The sequence below is a fragment of the Pseudophryne corroboree genome, chromosome 2, assembly GCF_028390025.1.
Source record: "Pseudophryne corroboree isolate aPseCor3 chromosome 2, aPseCor3.hap2, whole genome shotgun sequence".
NCBI classification, from domain to species: domain Eukaryota; kingdom Metazoa; phylum Chordata; class Amphibia; order Anura; family Myobatrachidae; genus Pseudophryne; species Pseudophryne corroboree.
In genome coordinates this window covers 876,631,485-876,657,331 of record NC_086445.1, presented here as the reverse complement: position 1 = coordinate 876,657,331, position 25,847 = coordinate 876,631,485, and the positions used below count along the sequence as shown (strand labels likewise).

Genomic DNA, 25,847 nt, shown 5'->3' with positions numbered 1-25,847 from the left:
TAAGACTAATTGCCACACTGGAGCAATTCAATTGGGGGGGGGGGGGGGGGGGATTACCCCGCAAGTGAATGCCCGATGTTGGACTGAACCTCACAGCTCCAAGAACTGCGTGGTAAAGTCTACAAGAAAACAGCAAAATTAGGGGTTCGCATGCTGGGAAATCCCAGTGATTTTTCAGGTTACTTGAAATCAGCGTGATTGCAAAAAATGAGATAGCCTAGGGCCGCCGCCATTTTTCTGATAGTAGCGGCTGCGTGTGACAGCAAACAGCCACCCCGATCACGACCCCGTGATGACCACCATTTCACTGGCACCGCCCCCGTTTCTCCTTCACTCCCCCCCCCCCCCCCCCTCCCCAAAGCTCCATCTCCGCCTTGGAAACGGAGCGTTACCGCTCCCCACGAACGCCTCTGCCTGATTGACAGCCAGAGACGATCGCATTTTGCGAGGGGCCCTGCGCATGCGCCAGCATCCTCTTCGTAGTTTTTGCAGTTGGATCGCTCTAGGTCCATAGTCCCAACAAAAAGATAACAAATATGCAACAGTCCAGTCTTCCGTACTCAATAATGAGCTATGGGCCAGATGCAGGATTGTTTGGTATTACTCAGCTGCAGGAAAGCAGCTGTGCAATACCGTACAGCGAATATGCTAACGCTGCAGGTGCCATCTACAGGAAAAAGACGCCTCCTGCATGCATTGCAGATCCGACTGCTGCATGGGATCAACACTGCAGCCCTCACCCATCTCAGTAAGCCGAAGTTTACTCAGGCTGGAACTCCTATATTCCAGGGTCTGGAAGTCAGCAACCGAAGACGCAGACCTTGGGCTCGGCATGCCTACAACACAGGGGCGACAAGCCCCGTTTTGTAGAACGATTCCCGTCGCAGCCCCTGCCCCCCCCAAACACCACAGCATGTCAAGTTTGCTGCGGTTAAGGGGAGGGGGGTGCAAGCGATAATTCAAGACTCCTTCTGCGTATGCACAGACCCATATTCATTAATAAGAAATTGGTCACTCACTGAAATAATGTTCAATTGAAATATAAGTGGTTTTATTAAAGATTGCAAAACATAAAACTGTAGTGTCCTGGAGTCATCATTACTCTTGATACAGACAAACACTCTTTAAAACCAAAAACAATAAAATTTCAGTATAAATATAATAGAAATTAGATTTAGAACATCAAAAACAGAATATAAAATAAAGCTTAAAAAAAAAACACAACGCCTCACAGAACAAAACATATTTTTATTTATTGCTTCTCCTTGGCTGCCGACCCAGGAACTTGCTTCCAACTAATATCCGGTGGCAATTTCTATTTTTTTCCATGTATACAGTCCCCACAGATATTCCCTGACGATACCACACTATCATCACCAGGTTGTGGCAGCCCTTAAATAGAAGGGGATCCAGACTATAGATATACAATGTCTAGGGCGATAGTCAATAGGTCAACACAGTATGGTCGACATGCATTAGGTGGACATTGACAAAAGGGCGACCTATGAAAGGTTGACACTGGGAAACGTTGACATGTACAAAAGGTTGACAGGTTCAAATAGTCAACATTTTTTTTTTTTTTTTTTTGCATTCTGTTGTTTTGGGGGGGTTCATGTTTTTGGACTTTTTCCATCCTTGACTATCTATGTCACAAATCACTACCGAAGAGTAGCAAGCGAGGCGATGTGATGTATTTCCACCTATGGTGGCCCCAGATGGAAAAACTATCCGCACTAATCCCAAAAATGCTAAAGTGTGTTGACCATTGCCAGGTCAACCTCTTGACCTTTCATAGGTCGACCTTTTGTCAAAGCTGAATTAATGCATGTCAATTATATGGGGTTGACCTAGACATTGTAGAGCTTGTATAACACATCCAAGTAGATGTGTCCACACTGCAGAACACTTATTAAAACCTTTCCATAGTTACCTATGTAGATACAGTATATGGCACTAACCACAGCAACCAATCATGTTTCACAATTTTTCTAATACAGTTTAGAAAAAGGAAAGTTTTGCTTTTCTCTATCTATACCTCATCTCTTGGTAAACTAATCAGCTCTTTTGGATTTCAGTATCCTCTGTACGCAGATGATACTCAAATCCACCTATCCTCCCCTGATTTGTCCCTATCTGTACTGGGCCGTGTCACTGGATGCCTATCTGTCATTTCATCTTGGATGACATCTCGCCACCTCAAACGTAATATTTCAAAGACAGAGTTAATTATATTTCCACCGGCCAATAGTAGGTATCAACCTGATATCTCTATCACTGTTGAAAACTCGACTATCTACCCTATCCCACAAGCTCGCTGCCTAGGTGACATCCTTGACTCTGATCTGTCCTTTGTTCCCCACATTCAATCTGTCTCAAAATCATGTTACATGCATCTAAAAAAACATATCCAAAATATGACCACTCCTTACACAAGACACTGCTAAAACTCTAATCCACACTCTCATTATCTCCCGCATTGATTATTGCAATAGTCTCCTAACTGGTCTTCCCAAAAAGAGACTCACCACTACAATCCATTCAGAATGCAGCTGCGAGGCTAATCTTCATCGCTAGACGTTCATCGTCTGCAGATCCACTCTGTCAGTCCCTCCATTGGTTACCTGTATTCTACCGTATTCAATATAAAATACTTTTACTCACACACAAGGCCATTAACCAGACTATACCAACGTACATCACTTCGCTTATCTCAAAATATCTCCCAACCCAACCTCTTCGCTCTTCACAAGATCTGTGTCTCTCATCCACACTCACTACTCGCTTCCACTCACGATTGCAGGACTTTCATCGGGCTGCACCCACTCTGTGGAATGCCCTACCACGTACAATAAGACTCTCCTCCAGTCTCCAAACCTTCAAGCGTTCCCTGAAAACTCAACTCTTCAGGCAAGCGTATCAAATTCCAGAACCGCCCACATAACTTTCAAAATCATTCCTATCAAATTGCATCCACTCTGCACAGTCCACACATATCCTCACATGTCTTCTCATTCTTCCTCTCGACCCCAGTTCATCATTGCTGTGTGACCATATCATACAGCCCACAAGAACCTTTGCAATCTGGTGGACAACTATGCAATAGATAGCACCTATCCTTGTGTATCCATGCCTATTTCCCTATAGATTCTAAGCTTGCGAGCAGGGCCCTCCTACCTCTATGACTGTTTGCTATTACCCAGTTTTGTTAGATCATTGTTTTGTTATATCATTGTTATTTCCAATTGTAAAGCGCAATGAAATTTGCTACGCTATATAAGAAACTGTTAATAAATAATAAATAAAAGTTACCTGTAGAAAAGTTCTCATAAAAGTTACCCTGAGTCAGGGTTAAAAATGGGCTCCACTCAATCTTAAATGTAATTGATTGTACTTTATATACATTGCACATTATAACTGTGACACTGTGTTATGTGGACTGTGTTTTATATAATTGAGTATTGAAAAATGTTACTTCTAAAAACTGCAATTTCTTTCTGTCACGGTATTTGCGAATTTAATGGGCCCTACACACTAAGCGATAATACTCAAAGATATGAATGATCTTGTTCATTAATGAACAAGATACCGTTCATATCTTTCAGTGTGGAGGCACCAGCAATGAACGATGCGCGGCCCCGCGCTCGTTCATCACTGGTGCCCCGTCGCCTGTGCATGCAGGCCAATATGGACGATCTCGTCCATATTTGCCTGCACTTCTATGGAGCCGGGTGACAGGGGAGTGAAATCCGTCACTGCCCCCCCACTCCCCCCCGCCGCCGTATCCACCGTCAGGCAGCTCGGCAGCGGATCGCGCAATGTGTAGGGCCCTTTACACTTGATGCTTCAATAAAAATAAAAAAAAATAAGAATTTACTTACCGATAATTCTATTTCTCATAGTCCGTAGTGGATGCTGGGGACTCCGAAAGGACCATGGGGAATAGCGGCTCCGCAGGAGACTGGGCACAAAAGTAAAAGCTTTAAGACCACCTGGTGTGCACTGGCTCCTCCCCCCATGACCCTCCTCCAAGCCTCAGCCAGGATACTGTGCCCGGACGAGCGTACACAATAAGGAAGGATTTTGAATCCCGGGTAAGACTCATACCAGCCACACCAATCACACCGTACAACTTGTGATCTGAACCCAGTTAACAGCATGATAACAGAGGAGCCTCTGAAAAGATGGCTCACAACAATAATAACCCGATTTTTTGTAACAATAACTATGTACAAGTATTGCAGACAATCCGCACTTGGGATGGGCGCCCAGCATCCACTACGGACTATGAGAAATAGAATTATCGGTAAGTAAATTCTTATTTTCTCTGACATCCTAGTGGATGCTGGGGACTCCGAAAGGACCATGAGGATTATACCAAAGCTCCCAAACGGGCGGGAGAGTGCGGATGACTCTGCAGCACCGAATGAGAGAACTCCAGGTCCTCCTCAGCCAGGGTATCAAATTTGTAGAATTTAGCAAACGTGTTTGCCCCTGACCAAGTAGCTGCTCGGCAAAGTTGTAAAGCCGAGACCCCTCGGGCAGCCGCCCAAGATGAGCCCACTTTCCGTGTGGAATGGGCTTTTACAGATTTTGGCTGTGGCAGGCCTGCCACAGAATGTGCAAGCTGAATTGTACTACAAATCCAACGAGCAATAGTCTGCTTAGAAGCAGGAGCACCCAGCTTGTTGGGTGCATACAGGATAAACAGCGAGTCAGATTTTCTGACTCCAGCCGTCCTGGAAGCATATATTTTCAGGGCCCTGACTACGTCCAGCAACTTGGAATCCTCCAAATCCCTAGTAGCCGCAGGCACCACAATAGGCTGGTTTAAGTGAAATGCTGAAACCACCTTAGGGAGAAATTGAGGACGAGTCCTCAATTCTGCCCTGTCCGTATGAAAAATTAGGTAAGGGCTTTTATAGGATAAAGCCGCCAATTCTGAGACACGCCTGGCTGAGGCCAGGGCTAACAGCATTACCACTTTCCATGTGAGATATTTTAAGTCCACAGTGGTGAGTGGTTCAAACCAATGTGATTTTAGGAACCCCAAAACTACATTGAGATCCCAAGGTGCCACTGGAGGCACAAAAGGAGGCTGTATATGCAGTACCCCCTTGACAAACGTCTGAACTTCAGGAACTGAAGCTAGTTCTTTTTGGAAGAATATTGACAGGGCCGAAATTTGAACCTTAATGGACCCTAATTTTAGGCCCATAGACAGTCCTGTTTGCAGGAAATGCAGGAAACGACCCAGTTGAAATTCCTCTGTAGGGGCCTTCCTGGCCTCACACCACGCAACATATTTACGCCAAATACGGTGATAATGTTGCACAGTTACATCCTTCCTGGCTTTGATCAGGGTAGGGATGACTTCATCCGGAATGCCTTTTTCCTTCAGGATCCGGCGTTCAACCGCCATGCCGTCAAACGCAGCCGCGGTAAGTCTTGGAACAGACATGGTCCCTGCTGGAGCAGGTCCTTTCTTAGAGGTAGAGGCCACGGGTCTTCCGTGAGCATCTCTTGAAGTTCCGGGTACCAAGTCCTTCTTGGCCAATCCGGAGCCACGAGTATAGTCCTTACTCCTCTCCTTCTTATGATTCTCAGTACCTTGGGTATGAGAGGCAGAGGAGGGAACACATACACTGACTGGTACACCCACGGTGTTACCAGAGCGTCCACAGCTATTGCCTGAGGGTCCCTTGACCTGGCGCAATATCTGTCCAGTTTTTTGTTGAGGCGGGACGCCATCATGTCCACCTTTGGTTTTTCCCAACGGTTCACAATCATGTGGAAGACTTCTGGGTGAAGTCCCCACTCCCCCGGGTGGAGATCGTGTCTGCTGAGGAAGTCTGCTTCCCAGTTGTCCACTCCCGGAATGAACACTGCTGACAGTGCTATCACATGATTTTCCGCCCAGCGAAGAATCCTTGCAACTTCCGTCATTGCCCTCCTGCTTCTTGTGCCGCCCTGTCTGTTTACGTGGGCGACTGCCGTGATGTTGTCCGACTGGATCAGCACCGGCTGACCCTGAAGCAGAGGCCTTGCCTGACTTAGGGCATTGTAAATGGCCCTTAGTTCCAGGATATTTATGTGAAGCGACGTTTCCATGCTTGACCACAAGCCCTGGAAATTTCTTCCCTGTGTGACTGCTCCCCAGCCTCTCAGGCTGGCATCCGTGGTCACCAGGACCCAGTCCTGAATGCTGAATCTGCGGCCCTCTAGAAGATGAGCACTCTGCAACCACCACAGGAGAGACACCCTTGTCCTTGGAGACAGGGTTATCCGCTGATGCATTTGAAGATGCGATCCGGACCATTTGTCCAGAAGATCCCACTGAAAAGTTCTTGCGTGGAATCTGCCGAATGGAATCGCTTCGTAAGAAGCCACCATTTTTCCCAGGACCCTTGTGCATTGATGCACTGACACTTGGCCTGGTTTTAGGAGGTTCCTGACTAGGTCGGATAACTCCCTGGCTTTCTCCTCCGGGAGAAACACCTTTTTCTGTACTGTGTCCAGAATCATCCCTAGGAACAGCAGACGTGTCGTCGGAATCAGCTGCGATTTTGGAATATTTAGAATCCATCCGTGCTGTCGTAGTACTACTTGAGATAGTGCTACTCCGACCTCTAACTGTTCTCTGGACCTTGCCCTTATCAGGAGATCGTCCAAGTAAGGGATAATTAAGATGCCTTTTCTTCGAAGAAGAATCATCATTTCGGCCATTACCTTGGTAAAGACCCGGGGTGCCGTGGACAATCCAAACGGCAGCGTCTGAAACTGATAGTGACAGTTCTGTACTACAAACCTGAGGTACCCTTGGTGAGAAGGGCAAATTGGGACATGGAGGTAAGCATCCTTGATGTCCAGAGACACCATATAGTCCCCTTCTTCCAGGTTCGCTATCACTGCTCTGAGTGATTCCATCTTGAATTTGAACCTTTGTATGTAAGTGTTCAAGGATTTCAGATTTAAAATAGGTCTCACCGAGCCGTCCGGCTTCGGTACCACAAACAGCGTGGAATAATACCCCTTTCCCTGTTGTAGGAGGGGTACCTTGATTATCACCTGCTGGGAATACAGCTTGTGAATGGCTTCCAATACCGCCTCCCTGTCGGGGGGAGACGTTGGTAAAGCAGACTTCAGGAACCGGCGAGGGGGAGACGTCTCGAATTCCAATTTGTACCCCTGAGATACTACCTGCAGGATCCAGGGGTCCACTTGCGAGTGAGCCCACTGCGCGCTGAAATTCTTGAGACGGGCCCCCACCGTGCCTGAGTCCGCTTGTAAGGCCCCAGCGTCATGCTGAGGACTTGGCAGAAGCGGGGGAGGGCTTCTGTTCCTGGGAAGAGGCTGTCTGCTGCAGTCTTTTTCCCCTTCCTCTGCCCCGGGGCAGATACGAGTGGCCTTTTGCCCGCTTGCCCTTATGGGGACGAAAGGACTGAGCCTGAAAAGACGGTGTCTTTTTCTGCTGAGAGGTGACCTGGGGTAAAAAGGTGGATTTCCCAGCCGTTGCCGTGGCCACCAGGTCCAATAGACCGACCCCAAATAACTCCTCCCCTTTATACGGCAATACTTCCATATGCCGTTTGGAATCCGCATCACCTGACCACTGTCGCGTCCATAACCCTCTTCTGGCAGAAATGGACAGCGCACTTACTCTTGATGCCAGAGTGCAAATATCCCTCTGTGCATCTCTCATATATAGAAATGCATCCTTTAAATGCTCTATAGTCAATAATATATTGTCCCTGTCCAGGGTATCAATATTTTCAGTCAGGGAATCCGACCAAGCCACCCCAGCACTGCACATCCAGGCTGAGGCGATTGCTGGTCGCAGTATAATACCAGTATGTGTGTATATACTTTTTAGGATATTTTCCAGCTTCCTATCAGCTGGTTCCTTGAGGGCGGCCGTATCAGGAGACGGTAACGCCACTTGTTTTGATAAGCGTGTGAGCGCCTTATCTACCCTAGGGGGTGTTTCCCAACGCGCCCTAACCTCTGGCGGGAAAGGGTATAATGCCAATAATTTTTTAGAAATTAGCAGTTTTTTATCGGGGGAAACCCACGCTTCATCACACACCTCATTTAATTCATCTGATTCAGGAAAAACTACGGGTAGTTTTTTCACACCCCACATAATACCCTTTTTTGTGGTACTTGTAGTATCAGAAATGTTCAAAACCTCCTTCATTGCCGTGATCATGTAACGTGTGGCCCTACTGGAAAATACGTTTGTTTCCTCACCGTCGACACTGGAGTCAGTGTCCATGTCTGGGTCTGTGTCGACCACCTGAGGTAACGGGCGCTTTAGAGCCCCTGACGGTGTTTGAGACGCCTGTACAGGTATTAACTGATTTGCCGGCTGTCTCATGTCGTCAACAGTCTTTTGTAAAGTGCTGACACTATCACGTAATTCCTTCCATAAGACCATCCAGTCAGGTGTCGACTCCCTGGGGGGTGACATCACTAATACAGGCAATTGCTCCGCCTCCATACCATTTTCCTCCTCATACATGTCGACACAACGTACCAACACACAGCACACACACAGGGAATGCTCTGATAGAGGACAGGACCCCACTAGCCCTTTGGGGAGACAGAGGGAGAGTTTGCCAGCACACACCAGAGCGCTATATATATATATATACAGGGATAACCTTATATAAGTGTTTTTCCCTTATATAGCTGCTGTATATATTTATCTGCCAAATTAGTGCCCCCCCTCTCTTGTTTTACCCTGTTTCTGTAGTGCAGGACTGCAGGGGAGAGTCAGGGAGCTTCCCTCCAACGGAGCTGTGAGGAAAAAATGGCGCCAGTGTGCTGAGGAGATAGGCTCCGCCCCCTTCTCGGCGGCCGTTCTCCCGCTTTTTTATGGAAAAACAGGCATGAGTTAAATGCATCCATATAGCCCAGGAGCTATATGTGATGCATTTTTTGCCCCCTAAGGTGTTTATATTGCGTCTCAGGGCGCCCCCACCCAGCGCCCTGCACCCTCAGTGACCGGAGTGTGAAGTGTGCTGAGAGCAATGGCGCACAGCTGCGGTGCTGTGCGCTACCTTATTGAAGACAGGACGTCTTCTGCCGCCGATTTTTCCGGACCTCTTCTGCTCTTCTGGCTCTGTAAGGGGGACGGCGGCGCGGCTCTGGGACCCATCCATGGCTGGGCCTGTGATCGTCCCTCTGGAGCTAATGTCCAGTAGCCTAAGAAGCCCAATCCACTCTGCACGCAGGTGAGTTCGCTTCTTCTCCCCTTAGTCCCTCGATGCAGTGAGCCCGTTGCCAGCAGGTCTCACTGAAAATAAAAAACCTAAAACTAAACTTTTTTCTAAGCAGCTCAGGAGAGCCACCTAGACTGCACCCTTCTCGTTCGGGCACAAAAATCTAACTGGAGGAGGGTCATGGGGGGAGGAGCCAGTGCACACCAGGTGGTCTTAAAGCTTTTACTTTTGTGCCCAGTCTCCTGCGGAGCCGCTATTCCCCATGGTCCTTTCGGAGTCCCCAGCATCCACTAGGACGTCAGAGAAATAAAACAGTAAAAAATAAATAAATAAATTAAAGAGCCCCACTGCCTAGGGGCCCACTTCCTCCACTAGGGATCAGGTTCCAGCCTGTGCACTTGAATTATACATTATAATATGTTACCTTATACTGCACAGGACTATGGTGTATTTTCTAGAGTGCATTCCTGTTATTACTCTGGTATATTATCATGCATGCACTAGCAGTATTTACCATATATATTTATGAAGGGGACAATGCAATGTAATGGTTAGTAAAGCCTCAGTGGCAGTTGACCACAAGCCTTTATGGAGACTAGCCACCCTAAACTTGGGCTCCTACCAATGCATTCACCAAATGGGCTCTTCATGCCCCAGTCCAACACTGTCCTAAGTCACAAGTCATTGAGTTCTACATTACCGGACATTAATGGAATTAACATTGCCAATACAGCCAACAGTCAGCAGTGATAGTCCCGGACAGAGCACACTCTTGATTTTCTGTACTGGTTCTACATACATCTCCTGTCTGTATAAAAACTGTACACCGAGATACAGTAAAGCTGGGTACACACTTGTCCAATCACAGGGATCCAACTCCAGACCAGATTGCTGACCCAATACTAATGGAGACCTAGGTCAAGGATTCAACATCCATACTATGCGTACACACCTGTACAATGTTGCTGCAGTTTTCCCGTCTGCTGAAAGTACTGTGTTACTGTACACACTCGTCCAATCACTGGCAGACCAGCTGCTACTCTCACACACACACATTTACATAATAATGGGCAGAGCTACACATATGATCTGGGCAGGCTTTCAAACTTTAAAGGAAACGTTAATTGAAAAAATAAAAAAATAAACCTGTTGTGGGGTCCTCCAACCATCACACACACCCCGCAATCTATAACCAGCCTCGGGCCTCTGAACCTTATCTGGTATTACCCCTATTTTATAATAACGAGCACCAGGCTGAGCCAGCCAGGGGGATAACACTATACAAGGGCGTAACATAGCATGGGGCTCTCCTTCCTGCCCTGGATCTGTGTACTAAGCCTCTGAGAGAGATAAAGTGGAAGGAGATAAAGTACCAGCCAACAGCTCCTGTCATTTTTCAGCAGCCTCAGACATGGCAGTTAGGAGCGGATTGGCTGAAACTTTAGCTCTCTCAACTTTCTCTCAGTCCAAGGCTTAGTTAGTACATAAGGTGCATACACACGGTGCGATGTATGCTTACGATTTCGACTATATAGTCAAAATCCTAAGGATAGTTAATCAATATCACACAGTGGGGGGGGAATTCAATTGTTTGAAATGTCGGTTGAGTGTCTGTTTTTTCCTAACAATTGAATACCCCCCAGTGTGTACACAGCTTGCGATACCTATGCGTGCTCCCGTGGGGTCGGTATCGCAAGAAAAAATAGACTATGCAGGCAAGGCAATTTTGACTATCTAGTACAGGCTTGTCCAACCCGCGGCCCGCGGGCCGCATGCGGCCCAAGTCGGCTAGTAATGCGGCCCAGGAGCAGCACTGCAGCAGAGGTTTTTTTTTACCGGAGTACGGACACCACATGTGAGGCTGAGCCAGCCCCAGCAGGCTGTCAGCACATCCTGATTGGATTGCTGCTGCTGGGACCAGCACCAGCTCACGCCCTCTCCGCTGTCAGTCACAGTGTAGCCCTCCTCTGCTGCATAGCGGCACACGTGACTGAGCAGCGCGAGAGTAGAGGAGCCCAGGGGAGAAGTTGGTTGTACAAGAACACGTGGAGCGGCGGACGGAGACGGAGGCAGCGCTGCAGGAGCGGTAAGTATGTGTTTGTGCGTGTGTGTGTTTTTTTTTACAGCTACAAGGGGCACAGTACAAGGGCGCAGCTACAAGGGGCACAGTACAAGGGGGCAGCTACAGGGCCACAACTACAAGGGGCACAGTACAAGGGGGCAGCTACAGGGCCACAACTACAAGGGGCATAGTACAAGGGGGCAGCTACAGGGCCACAACTACAAGAGGCACAGTACAAGGGGGCAGCTACAAGGGGCACAGTACAAGGGGGCAGCTACAGGGCCACAACTACAAGGGGCACAACTAGAAGGGGCACAGTACAAGGGGCACAGCTACAGGGGCACAACTACAAGGGGCACAGTACAAGGGGCGCAGCTATAGTGGCACAGCTACAAGGGGCGCAGCTACAGGGGCACAACTACAAGGGACGCAGCTACAAGGGGCACAGCTATAGTGGCACAGCTACAAGGGGCACATCTACAAGGGCACAGCTACAAGGGCACAGCTACAAGGGCACAGCTACAAGGGCACAGTACAAGGGGCACAACTACAGGGGCACAACTACAAGGGGCGCAACTACAAGGGGCACAGTACAAGGGGGCAGCTACAGGGGCACAACTACAAGGGGCACAACTACAAGGGGCACAACTACAAGGGGCACAGTACAAGGTGGCAGCTACAGGGGCACAACTACAAGGGGCACATCTACAAGGGGCACAACTACAAGGGGCACAGTACAAGGTGGCAGCTACAAGGGGCACAACTACAAGGGGCACAACTACAAGGGGCACAGTACAAGGTGGCAGCTACAAGGGGCACAACTACAAGGGGGCAGCTACAAGGGGCACAACTACAAGGGGCACAGTACAAGGGGGCAGCTACAAGGGGGCAGCTACAAGGGGCACAGTACAAGGGGGCAGCTACAAGGGGCACAGTACAAGGGGGCAGCTACAAGGGGCACAGTACAAGGGGGCAGCTACAAGGGGCACAGTACAAGGGGGCAGCTACAGGGGCACAACTACAAGGGGCACAGTACAAGGGGCACAGCTACAAGGGGCACAACTACAAGGGGGCAGCTACAAGGGGGCAGCTATAGTGGCACAGCTACAAGGGACGCAGCTACAGGGGCACAGCTACAAGGGACGCAGCTACAAGGGGCACAGTACAAGGGGGCAGCTACAGGGGCACAGCTACAGGGGCACAACTACAAGGGGCACAACTACAAGGGGCACAACTACAAGGGGTGCAGCTACAAGGGGCGCAGCTACAAGGGGCGCAGCTACAGGGGCACAACTACAAGGGACGCAGCTACAGGGGCACAGCTACAAGTAAGTTTAATATGTTAACTATGTTTTCTATGGTTTTTTTGGATGATCAGGTATCGTTACTGTTATTTTATTTTATTTGTGGCCCAAAACAAATTTTCATCTTCTAATGTGGCCCAGGGAAGGTGAAAGGTTGGACACCCCTGATCTAGTACAAAGTATAGTATAGTCAAAATTGCACATAGCCAATATCTCAAGTAAATCATAGATAGTCGATATCTCACCATGTGTATGCACCTATAGACCCCCTTGTTGCCATGAGATACGAAGAGTGATGCAGATGCAGGGAGATTGGCAATGCTTGATTATGTCATTTGCATCACCAAGAGGATGGGGCAGGGAGTACAATAGTGACAGTATTATTGGAATCACACCTGCCTCACAGTGTTTGTGGCGTTGGATGGCGACAGGTCATGATAAAGCATTATCTAGTAGCATCCTGCAGACTATTCTCCCCCTAAGAGGTCTTAACCTAACCTGGGAGTCTACAATGGTTAAAAGAATTATGTTTCACAGTAGACACATATACTAGACCTCCACATACCGTGCATACTTAGAAATTACAGTTCCGCGTGCAGGACATAAGTGCGTGAGAACAATCATGCTGCAGTCATGGAAACCAGAATATAGCTCTATAGCTCCAATGTGTGTAAACAAAGTTTTGCCTTCCCAAGCCACCTGTGCAGAACCATACATCTACACATTCACAATGGTCTATCAGACAGGCAGCCACTAACATTTAAAATAAGAATTCTCTGTAAAGTCAATGCAACCCAATTCTTTCTGCTGGATACTACTCCAATTATCATAAGGGATTGTATGCTCTTTAGAGTAAATGAGAAGGATATTTGGAATTGTTGGTTGGCATTAGGCCAGAGCAAGAGTATTTATAATGCTCAGAGCTCCAGCATATAAGGGCCCTCATTCCGAGTTGTTCGCTCGCAAGCTGCTTTTAGCAGATTTACTCACGCTAAGCCGCCGCCTACTGGGAGTGAATCTTAGCTTCTTAAAATTGCGAACGACGTATTCGCAATATTGCGATTACACCTCTCTTAGCAGTTTCTGAGTAGCTCCAGACTTACTCGGCATCTGCGATCAGTTCAGTGCTTGTCGTTCCTGGTTTGACGTCACAAACACACCCAGCGTTCGCCCAGACACTCCCCCGTTTCTCCAGCCACTCCCGCGTTTTTCTCAGAAACGGTAGCGTTTTTTCGCACACACCCATAAAACGGAGTTTCCGCCCAGTAACACCCACTTCCTGTCAATCACACTACGATCACCAGAACGATGAAAAAGCCGTGAGTAAAAATCCTAACTGCATAGCAAATTTACTTGGCGCAGTCGCACTGCGGACATTGCGCATGCGCACTAAGCGGAAAATCGCTGCGATGCGAAAAAAATTACCGAGCGAACAACTCGGAATGACCCCCAAGATGTCCAAATTAGTTGATAAATCACCATGTACTGTACAGAGTAAGAACTGTACTTCTAGATGTTTACTCATAACTAGCGCCCCAAGATTGCACAATTAAAGTAGCGTGCAAGTCTGTAATAAAATCACAGGTGTAATGATTTTTTGACCCAATGGAAGCTAGGCAGAACATCTGTAATGTGTGTTCCCTATCAGCCTAGTGTATTTCAAAGCTGAGATGACACAGCATAGGAATCAATGAATCCTTAGCCTGCAGTATTTTATAAGTTAGTAGGAATTTAATCTTCAGTTTGTCCATAATGTACATATTTTAGTAACATGGGGCCCGATTTGGATTTGTACACAAACCCAATGGTTTACATACATATCGGATGGTTTGTGGTCTGCGTCCCCCCCCCCCCCCCCCACCCTAGCCACAGCATGATGGGCATGCTGTGCCGTTTGTTTGGCGTGTCGACCCCATTCTATAGGCTTGGTAAGCCCAGGGTCTGCGTCATCAAAAACAGACTTCATGGACCCGGCTGATTGGATCAGATGGCTAGTCCGAGTAAGCTTTGGCTTAGGCAGACTGACTGAGGTCTACTATTGCGAGTCACGATTGATGTTCACGATGGTCATCCCATGCTGCATCCTCAGATACAGCACTATAATCTCACAGATGCATTTAGGAGGCATCTATCTCCTACAGACACCTCCTGCTGCATATGAATTTATTTGCACAGATTCCTTCCTTTTGCTGTCGGGATCTCGGTGGACAGGATACCGATGCCGGAATCCTGACAGCCGGGAAATGCCAGCGGTCGGAATACCTACTGAAGCCCCGTATTCCCATTCGGGTGGCGGTCCACGCCACCACCTATCGTGATTGCGGCGTCTGTCTCCTCACTGCCAGGATCCCGACCACCGGTATTTCATCCTGGATCCATTTATTTCTATCTACTCCTTACAAGAATCAGGCCCATTGTGCATAGTGTTAAAATGATGCAACACTGGACATTGCATATTCTTAAGTTAACCATTGCACTGTAAATAAAGTTTGTATAGTGATTAAATCTTTGTAACATTATCTTTATGGGTAGTGGTCATCTTTAAAATCCTCTTGGAACTGCAATGTTTATTATACCAGGCTTGGGAACAGCAGGATACAACTGGCAGATCACTGTGTCCCAGCTAAATGTAATACACACACCCAGCCATGGGCAGTGATGACATAACAAGGCAGAAAAAAAAATAGCACAAAATAATGTCAATGCAGATGATAGACAGCGTCATGCAGCACTAAAACAAAAGCTATCTGTAAGCCATTTGGTCAATATATACATGGTTTCAGGTACCCCATATGGGATGCGGTCAAGATCTCGCCGGACGGAATCCCGGCGGTCGAAATACCGACACCGGAATCCCGACCGGCATAATCCCGACATATTCTCCCTCCGTGGGTGTCCACGACACCCATAGAGGGAGAATAAATGAGTGTGCCGAGCGTAGCGAGCGCAGCGAGCCCGCAAGGGGCTGCGTTCCGCTCGACACCCGTCGGGATTGTGCTGGTCGGGATTCCGGTGTCGGTATTTCGACCTCCGGGATCCCGTCCAGCGGGATTTCGTACTGATCCCCCCCATATACACAGGTCATTTAAAATGACTTTTGTTTGTTTGCCAACACAGCCACAAACTGTTTTATTTTTATTTTATTTCACACTGCAAGGTCTTATACAATTCAATTACGCAGGCTTAGTAGTGTTTTCATTGCGTCTACAATACATATGAACAGGTCTGACCACACAATCAGTGTTGAAAATGTTAGCATACACTTTCAAACGCACTGCGGCTCTCCAAGCGCTACTTTCTTGCGTTTAAAAGAAGCTCAAAGCATTTAGATGAATGGAGTAGCCTTTAATGACCTCTCGGACATTGGCATCTCAATTATTGTTGTTTTTAATGAAGATCAAACGCAAGTGGAGCCCAGCCAATCACAACTATATGCATCTTTCTATCTTACACAGACAGATTTTGATGTGATTTAACTCCACTTGATGGGGATAACTGAATCAAACACAACATAAATTAACCAATAAGTGCAGCTATAGGCAGCACTTACGGTACAGCCATACGCACTTGTCGTACCCGATTAGACCTGTTTTAGTCGCATATAGTGGCTAAACAGCCTTTAGGGCACCTAAACCACAGACTTTGTAAACATTTACGAGGGAATGAAATTGTTTTGTGGGCAACTAAATGTAATTGTCGTCCATCAAACAATTCAATTGATCCCCCAGTAGGGTGCAAGGGCCGTATGTGTGCGCCCATAAGTGCCGGGTTTAGTTAACAAAGCAGCTAAACCCATTTAAAGTACTGCTTTGACCACCCAAATTCCTATTTGAGAGCCCGAAGTGCTGACTTGCAGTATCTCACATCTCAGGAGGCAGCGAGCTAAAATGTCCCCCTCTCCCTGTGCGACTATTCGTGCCCGAACGGAGCAAGAATTGAAATGTCCCGTCAGGTGCCATTTAGTGGCTGCAGCAGGGTAAAACAATTGAATTGAGTGCCGTGTGACCAGCTTTGTATGGAGTTTAAATTTTGGTACACAAGCAGACAAACAGTATAGCATGCCCAACTTGCAAATATCACTGGTGCCCCACATTTATACCTGAATCCGCAGGCTCTACAGTCTCCATTTATTGATCCGTGGTAAAAGAGGGCTTCACACTGTTGCATTTAGCTTCCATTTTGTTGAAGTCTAGTTATGGGGACACCTCTAACAAATTTAACCACATACCTTACAAGTTTGGGGAAATTGTATGCCAATAATACAAAGGATACTCTACCATAACAAAATTAAAGGACCAAGCTGATTAAACGTTCTATTAATTGTTCGCTGAACCTTGTCTGAACTTTTTGGACGAGGCACGATTAGCCAGTATGCTGTCAGATAGTCTTATGGCCCTGTGTGTATAGTCTTATGGTCTTATGGCCTATACACATGGGCGATATGTCTGTGAACTCTGTCGTTCACAGACATATCGCGTCGGCCCTGCAGCACAGCCAATATATCTACCGACATATTGGGGCATCGCTGCGTGTGTGTACGGGCGATCAGCCGACCACCCATACACATGCTGCGGCAGCCGTTGGTGACTGACAGCTGAACTGAGCGCCAGTTCATGACATCAGTCCCCGACGGATCGGCCAGTGTGTATGCTCAACACACTGCCCGATCCGTCCATAGCTATATCTGCAGATCAACTGAACTGCAGATACATCTATTAGTGTGTACCCTCCTTTACTGTTCACCACAGCAGAACAGGCATTTTAGAGCGCAACAAATTTCTAATCAGGAAAACATGTTGTTCTGAAGAGAGTATGGCCTTCATTCAGAGTTGTTCGCTCGCTAGCTACTTTTAGCAGCCGTGCAAACACATTGTCGCCGTCCACGGGGGGAGTGTATTTTCGCTTTGCAAGTGTGCGATCGCATGTGCAGCCGAGCGGTACAAAAAAACATTTTGTGCAAAACAAGACCAGCCCTGTAGTTACTTATCCTGTGCGATGATTCTAGCGTCAGAGGTCCCGGAATTGACGTCAGTTACCCGTCCTGCAAACGCCTGGTCACGCCTGCGTTTTCCCTACCACTCCCAAAAAACGGTCAGTTGAAACCCATAAACACCCTCTTCCTGTCAATCTCCTAGCGATCGGCTGTGCGAATGGATTCGTCGCTAGAAGCACTGCTTAGCAACGATGCTGTTTGTACCCATACGACGCGCGTGCGCATTGCGGTGCATGCGCAGTTTTGCCGGTTTTGTACCTGATCGCTGCGAAAATCGGCAGCGTGCAATCAACTCGGAATGACCCCCTATACACAGAGATCTGCTCACCCAGCATCTGATGAAGAACGCAGTATACCTGACACAGCATTGGTATGAAGCCTTATTTGACAGCAGAAAAAAAAAAAGAGAGAACTCTAGTAGGGACCAAGCCTAGAAAGCTCAGCTACTGTAATTGGCTTGATTTATAGCAAAGGCAGAGATAGTATTTTTTTAATCAGCACAGTTCTACACATAAATCTAGGTTGTGAGGACTGGCAGAATATTTTCAACTGTACAAATCAATTTACTACACACGTTTGGTTGTCACAGTAACAGCAGCTACAACAGCCATAAGAGGCCTAGGTATAGCTCAAGTACCATTTCAATAGTGGTCTTCCTCTAAACTATTAGCTCTTGAGCACATTTTGTATAAAGGACATGTTTCAGGCAAGGCATTTACAGGTGCATGTTTACAAATCGTTACTTATGCAACAATGTATATTTTCATGTCCAAGGTTTATGACCAATGTATGATATAATTAACTGTGGGACACAATACACATAATAGTAACAGCTGCTGCCTGAAGTATCATGCAGTGTGAACAGGATTTAACATCACAGAACGTTGGATTCATTTAATCATGATATTACGCACTAACAATGACTAACCAATTGCTTTTGAGACACATGTATGTAACAAATTCTGCAGCACTGGCTTTGAAATGGGTGACGGTACAATTATGATGGAAGTGAAGTTAAAAGTATTCACTGAATGCTCCAAGCACGGTTCACTAATTTAGGGCAGCGCGAGAGCTAACCACGAAATCAGCACACCAGATACAAATATAATTGTGAGGGACAGTGATGACAAATAAAATAAAGAATGCAAATGTGTTGTCTGTCTTTTACATAAAATATAGATATAAGAAACAATATAATAATAAACTATATTTCTATATATGTGCGTGTATTATTGCACAAAACTGCAAAAGACAAAGTTAATGTTGCAATTTCGACCTTTGTAGTATAAAATTAATGTAGCATTTACAATTTACACAGCATACCATATATCCCATACAATAAGAAATGTAATCATCCTGAGGTGCGAGAAAAAATGTGTGCAAATTTGGCACTTTGGGTGTCCAAAGGGGAGTTTAGACAAACTAAACAGGTAGTTTAGACTGGTTTAGCCATTTTAGGCGGCTGAACCTGTCTACTGTTTGGCTGCCCAAACACATTTGAATTGTGACCATTGTTTTGGCATCTAAAAAGTCCCGTTTAGACGGGATTTTCAGATGCCCAATCAGCCCCACAGTATGCAAATTCAGTGTGGGGTGGCAGAAAATCAGTTACGTTAAAAAAAATAAAAATAAAAAAATCAATCCCTTAGTTTGTAGCTCACATGTTGGCGCTTTCGATTTGCCGAAAAAAATCATCCCGATTGTTGGGATCACCCAAAAAAAAAAAAAAATCTGAGGACTAGAGTAAACCACAAATCCTGAAAGGAAAGCTATACCATTAATAATGGTACGGATGTGGGGAATTGTGGCATTATACAGCTTTTACTTATACCCCTTTCACACATGCAGCTAAATCCTGGCTTTTTGCACGTGAACGCACATCAACCCAGGATTTCTGCATGTGTGAAAGGAACCAACCAGGGTCACGGAGCGGATACCCAGGAATTTGCCGGCTGATAGACACGGCAAATTTCCAGGTCACATGTAATTTTTTATTTGATTGTCCACCACTAGAGGGCGAACGCCAACAGACATTTAATTGTTCTGCCTTTCGGGTGCAAATACAGCGGTTGCCGACATTTCTGCTTGCAGCCTCCCAAGGTGGCGTTGTGAGCAGTATTTTAGTCAGATTTAACCACTTTGGGCAACTAATCCAATGTTTTGGGGCTCCCGAAAAAAAAAAATCACTTCCAATGAGTTCATCGTTAACAAATCACACAGTACTTAATTACACCAACAGCAGGTAACAGAATGAAAACCCTAAATGCTGTACATATTAAAACTTCCATTCAATATAGTCTGTACACAAGGCCACTTAGACTATATTAAAATGAACAGGAATATCCATCCTTATCTTTTCCATTTACAGCCACTAAATATTGCCTAAAAAGCACATTAAAAATGTAATAAATTAGTTCTTATAGGTTCCAAATAGATTGTAGAATGAAAATGTAATGCATGAAAAGAATCATTTAAACATGGCTAAAGCACTTCATGTGTTTTTTACCCCTTTTCACAGCATATATTGGAGGAGTGCTAAACTGTGATGTCTTCTTGCCAGTGAACACTTATTTATATTATGTGGATTTAGTTGTGTTGCTACATCATGCATTGAAAATGGGAGGTGGTCCTTCCTTACTGTATTTTAGTTTCTTCCCACAGCAATGTACAGTCCTGCTGTAGAATCAATGGAAGCACATAAAGTTACAGTACAAATATGTGTTACTGCTCCATGGTTAGGCCTTTAAAACAATAAAAGTAGTATGTATAAAATAACCACCTAGAAGCTAAACATAAAGAAAAGTCGAAACGATAAACAGCCTAAGTAATGTTACCCTGGTATGTTATTCATTAGCTGGGTAACAATTCCGACATTTTTTCATATAACTGAAATACTCAGACATGACCTTGATAAATGTATACAGATGTGGGCCTAAAAATGACGTCACATGCAGCTTTCATGATACATAAATGTACTATTTCAAAGCACTTTTACTATTGTAACAGTAAATAATCTATGCTAAAACCATTCACTGGCATCAGAATACATGTTTATAACACTAGTAAAATAATGAAAACTATTCATGAAGTAGTGAAAAGAGTGGAGAAGTGAGCCTGTGAAGATGTCCAATGCAACCAATCAGCTGCTCCGTACAATTGTATAGCATGCAAATGAATGTTACTTCAATGCTGATTGGTTGCCATGGGCAACTTCTCCACTGGCTCACTTCTCCACTCTTTTCTCTGCTTCATGAACAGACCCCTAAATGTAACCCATTGGTTCCAATGACACCATACCCTTCCCACGGGTGTAGTAGGGTATGCCGGCGGCCGGGCTCCCGGCGACCAGCATACCGGCGCCGGAAGCCTGACCGCCGGCATACCGACAGCGTGGCAAGCGCAAATGAGCCCCTTGCGGGCTCGCTACGCTCGACGCGCTGCGGCACGGTGGCGCGCTACGCTATTTATTCTCCCTCCAGGGGGGTCGTGGACCCCCAAGAGGGAGAAAAAGTGCCGGTATGCCGGCTGTCGGGATTCCGGCGCTGGTATAATGTGCGCCGGTATCCCGACAGACGGCCACCTGAAGACCACCCCCTTCCCACTAGCAAGGACCATTGCATCGAAGCAGGTTTTATCCAACATTGCTTATTCCAATTACTTGTAATCACAAGTGAACATTTGGGGTTCAATAGAGTGCCCTTCATTAATCCATCCCCAATTGAATGTTATTGTCTGTCATAAGAAACAGAAAGTAAAGCACAATTAATTCAAAAGAAAATACATACTACAGTGTTGATTATATAATTTGTTTTTCTTGTAATTTCTCTTTTCGGAACTTTGTTAGTGAAAATGATCATATCAACATTCCGTAACCTACTTGCAAAGCTGGTATTAGAGCTAGGTTACACAAGCAACTGTAACCTCGAGCTGCACATGTAGCTTGTCCCAAAAGCAGGGAGATGGTTAAACTGATCAAAAAAGTGTCAAATTAATTGGATAAATTTCTGTATCATCCCCACATTTTGGTATCCGCAATAACGGACAATAATGATTCATGTAAGTTCGGATATGAATCGCTCCTGGCTAAAAATGCTATAGCATGGTGAACACATTTGTTATACCTGTTTGGTCAACAGCTGACAACATAATTGGGTTCCCAGAATATGACCATTTGGCTTTACCACCAAATGGTCAGATTTTCTGGATTTGGACACACATTTGTGTACACTGCATAGATATAATCTGTCCACAATCAGGCCGTAAATCCTGACTGGCAAAGCACACAAATCATTATAAGCGAACCAAGAGTAATATTCATCAGCTATACTACTTGACAAGGACTACTTCAGGTTTGTCTCCATGGCCAATTTTGACCTGCAGTTGTCAATGGGTGTCAACCACTTAATTCCACAGTGCACACTGCAGATCAAGAGCATAGTAACTTCTATAAAAGAAATCTAATTATTTGCAGGATTCAACATAAAATATGGTAAGTATCTCAACTTATTTAGAACCTCAAAACAAATCTCCACACTGCCCACCACACATATCCTTGCTGATCAAAGTTATAGGGCCCATGTCTGACAGGTAGAGACTCTCCAGAAGTCGCAGACTTTTCACTGGTGGATATGACTGACACCCTAAAGAAACCTAAATGATGTATAAAACATCTTTTACACAAAACATAATTGTACACACATGCACAAGAATTGCAGCCAAGCTGGAGAGTATCCTGAGGCTCCAAGTGACATAGCAGAACTGCACTCACAGGGCATCCCCAGGTATGTAGTGTTCATTGACAGGTTAGCACAGGGCTCCCAGGGTACATCTCTATGTAGTGCACAGTGACAGGACAGCACAGGGTACATTCCAATAGTGCACAGTGCCTGGGCAGCAGAGGGTGCATCCCAACAGTGCACAGTGATTGGGCAGCAGAGGGTGCATCCCAATAGTGCGTAGTGGTGCACCCTATATATAGTGTGCCCAGTGACAGGGCAGCACAGGGTGCATCCCTATATATAGTGTACTCAGTGACAGGGCCACATACGGTGCATTCCTATATATAGTGTGCTCAGTGACAGGGCAGCACAGGGTGCAACCTTATGTAGTGTGCTCAGTGACAGGGCAGCACAGGGTGCTTCCCTGTATATAGTGTGCTCAGTGACAGGGCAGCACAGGGTGCTTCCCTGTATATAGTGTGCTCAGTGACAGGGCAGCATAGGGTGCTTCCCTGTATATAGTGTGCCCAGTGACAGGGCAGCACAGGGTGCATCCCTATATATAGTGTACTCAGTGACAGGGCCACATACGGTGCATTCCTATATATACTGTGCTCAGTGACAGGGCAGCACAGGGTGCAACCTTATATAGTGTACTCAGTGACAGGGCCACATATGGTGCATTCCTATATATAGTGTGCTCAGTGACAGGATAGCGCAGGGTGCAACCTTATGTAGTGTGCTCAGTGACAGGGCAGCACAGGGTGCATCCCTATGTAGTGTGCTCAGTGACAGGGCAGCACAGGGTGCTTCCCTGTATATAGTGTGCTCAGTGACAGGGCAGCACAGGGTGCTTCCCTGTATATAGTGTGCTCAGTGACAGGGCAGCATAGGGTGCATCCCTAAGTAGTGTGCCCAGTGACAGGGCAGCACAGGGTGCATCCCTATGTAGTGTGCTCAGTGACAGGGCAGCACAGGGGGCATCCTATTGTAGTGTGCTCAGTGACAGGGCAGCACAGGGTGCTTCCCTGTATATAGTGTGCTCAGTGACAGGGCAGCATAGGGTGCATCCCTAAGTAGTGTGCTCAGTGACAGGGCAGCACAGGGTGCGTCTCTATATAGTGTTCTCAGGGACAGGACAGCACGGGTGCATCTCTATGTAGTGTGCTCAGTGACAGGGCAGCACAGGGTGCATCCCTATGAAGTGTGCCCATGGACAGGGAAGGACAAAGTTCCCTAGGTGCATTCCTATTTATTTTCAGAGACAGAGCAGCACTGGGCTCAGCTAGGGTGTAGTATCCCTATAGAGGGCACAGTGATGGGGTGGCACAGGGCTCATCCCAGATTGCAGCATCCATATGAAGCGCACGATGACAGCACCCCAGGGGTGCACTGTGACAGCCTGGCTGGAAGCAGAGGATGGCGAGCAGCAGCAGCAGAAGGGCTCATCCCAGATTGCAGCATCCATATGAAGCGCACGATGACAGCACCCCAGGGGTGCACTGTGACAGCCTGGCTGGAAGCAGAGGATGGCGAGCAGCAGCAGCAGAAGAAGAAGTAACGCATGCGCAGTGAGGCGCCGGTGGACAGTACACGACAGGAAGAGCTGGCAGTGCCAGACAATGGGTGAAAAGAACCCCGGACCATCATCCCCCTTATCACTCACCGACACGCAGGGGCTGGAGGTCGTGCTGGGGGTGGGGGATCGCTGCACGGTAACCAGAGCCATCTAGTAGCGGGAGCAGCACTGTAGTGGCGGCCGGGCTGTCATTATTATCCCATGGAACACAGGCGGCACTCCGGTGATCCCGGCCAGAGAGGAGACCAGGGAGAGGTGTCCGGGGAGGGTGACTCCTGCGGGCGCCAACAGATACCCCCTAACACCCGCCGCCCGTCCACACACACTGAGAGCGGAGGCAGCAGCGGCGGTGTGCGGGGAACCGGACTGCGCATGTGCAGACTGTCAGCCGTCACTTGGCCACACCCGTTCAACCCTTCCGGCGCTGGGGTCGCGGGTAACCCTAGCTCTGAGACGCGTTCCTGCTGCCACGCTGAGCTCCCGGTGCCCGGCATAGGCCTTGTAACCCCCGCGGCGCCTGGTGCCAGCCTGTCACCCTCATGTACCCTGTTGTCTGCTGCGGCCGTGCAGCGAGGAAAGGGTGGTTAACCCTGGCGCTGCCGCGGGTGTGCGCAGTGTGGTGCTCCCAGCGCTGAGTGTCATTATTATTAGCGTTATATACGGTGTGTGGGGGTCACATCCCAGCGCCGCCCTGCCCGGGGAATAATACCAGCACAGGGAACCGTCCTCAGAGATGGGAGTTATTACCCAGGGGAAAGCGCTGCTATAAATCATCACATCACACGTCAGACAGCTATATGCACAGGGTATAAGTCCTTGTTAGCCATTATTATATACATAGGCAAATATGTTATCACTGGAGTATAATCAGGGCACACAATTCCTCAGTCGTCTGGCAGATCTCTGACAACTTCAATAAATGGGCACAATAATGTTTGTGTAATGTTCTGTCTGTTTTCATTTAATACATCTGAAACAAATATTGTTAGTTTCTCTAACGTCCTAGTGGATGCTGGGACTCCGTCAGGACCATGGGGAATAGCGGGCTCCGCAGGAGACAGGGCACATCTAAATAAAGCTTTTAGGATCACATGGTGCGTACTGGCTCCTCCCCCTATGACCCTCCTCCAAGCCTCAGTTAGGTTTTTGTGCCCGTTCGAGAAGGGTGCAATCTAGGTGGCTCTCCTAAAGAGCTGCTTAGAAAAAGTTTTTTTAGGTTTAAATCTCAGTGAATCCTGCTGGCAACAGGATCACTGCATCGAGGGACTTAGGGGAGAGATTTCCAACTCACCTGCGTGCAGGATGGATTGGAGTCTTAGGCTACTGGACACTTAGCTCCAGAGGGAGTCGGAACACAGGTCCTCCTGGGGTTCGTCCCGGAGCCGCGCCGCCGATCCCCCTTACAGACGCTGAAGACGGAGGTCCGGAAAGCAGGCGGCAGAAGACTCCTCAGTCTTCATGAAGGTAGCGCACAGCACTGCAGCTGTGCGCCATTGTTGCTACACGTCTCACTGATTCAGTCACGGAGGGTGCAGGGCGCTGCTGGGGGCGCCCTGGGCAGCAATATTAAATACCTTTAGTGGCAAAATAAATACATCACATATAGCCATTAAGGCTATATGTATGTATTTAACCCAGGCCAGTTTTCTTAAAACCCGGGAGAAAAGCCCGCCGAAAAAGGGGCGGAGCTTATTCTCCTCAGCACTCAGCGCCATTTTCCTGCTCAGCTCCGCTGGTGAGGAAGGCTCCCAGGACTCTCCCCTGCACTGCACTACAGAAACAGGGTAACAAAGAGAAGGGGGGCATAATTTGGCGATATTGATATATTAAAAGCGCTTATATCAAAAACAACACCTTCTAGGGTTGTTTATATACATTTATAGCGCTTTTGGTGTGTGCTGGCAAACTCTCCCTCTGTCTCCCCAAAGGGCTAAGAGGGTCCTGTCTTCGATTAGAGCATTCCCTGTGTG

The 25,847-nt window shown here is 47.1% G+C and overlaps 1 protein-coding gene across 1 annotated transcript in view; it reads right to left on the bottom strand.

The window, feature by feature from the left end:
• The window catches only part of SSH2 (slingshot protein phosphatase 2), a 393,857-nt gene extending 369,416 nt beyond the window's left edge, over positions 1-24,441 (bottom strand). Inside the window, exon 1 of the mRNA XM_063955961.1 lies at positions 23,965-24,441. Coding sequence (XP_063812031.1) covers positions 23,965-24,027 — 63 coding nt within the window. The 5' untranslated portion in view covers positions 24,028-24,441. The remainder of the gene's footprint in view (positions 1-23,964) is intronic.
• Positions 24,442-25,847: the final 1,406 nt, after the last annotated feature.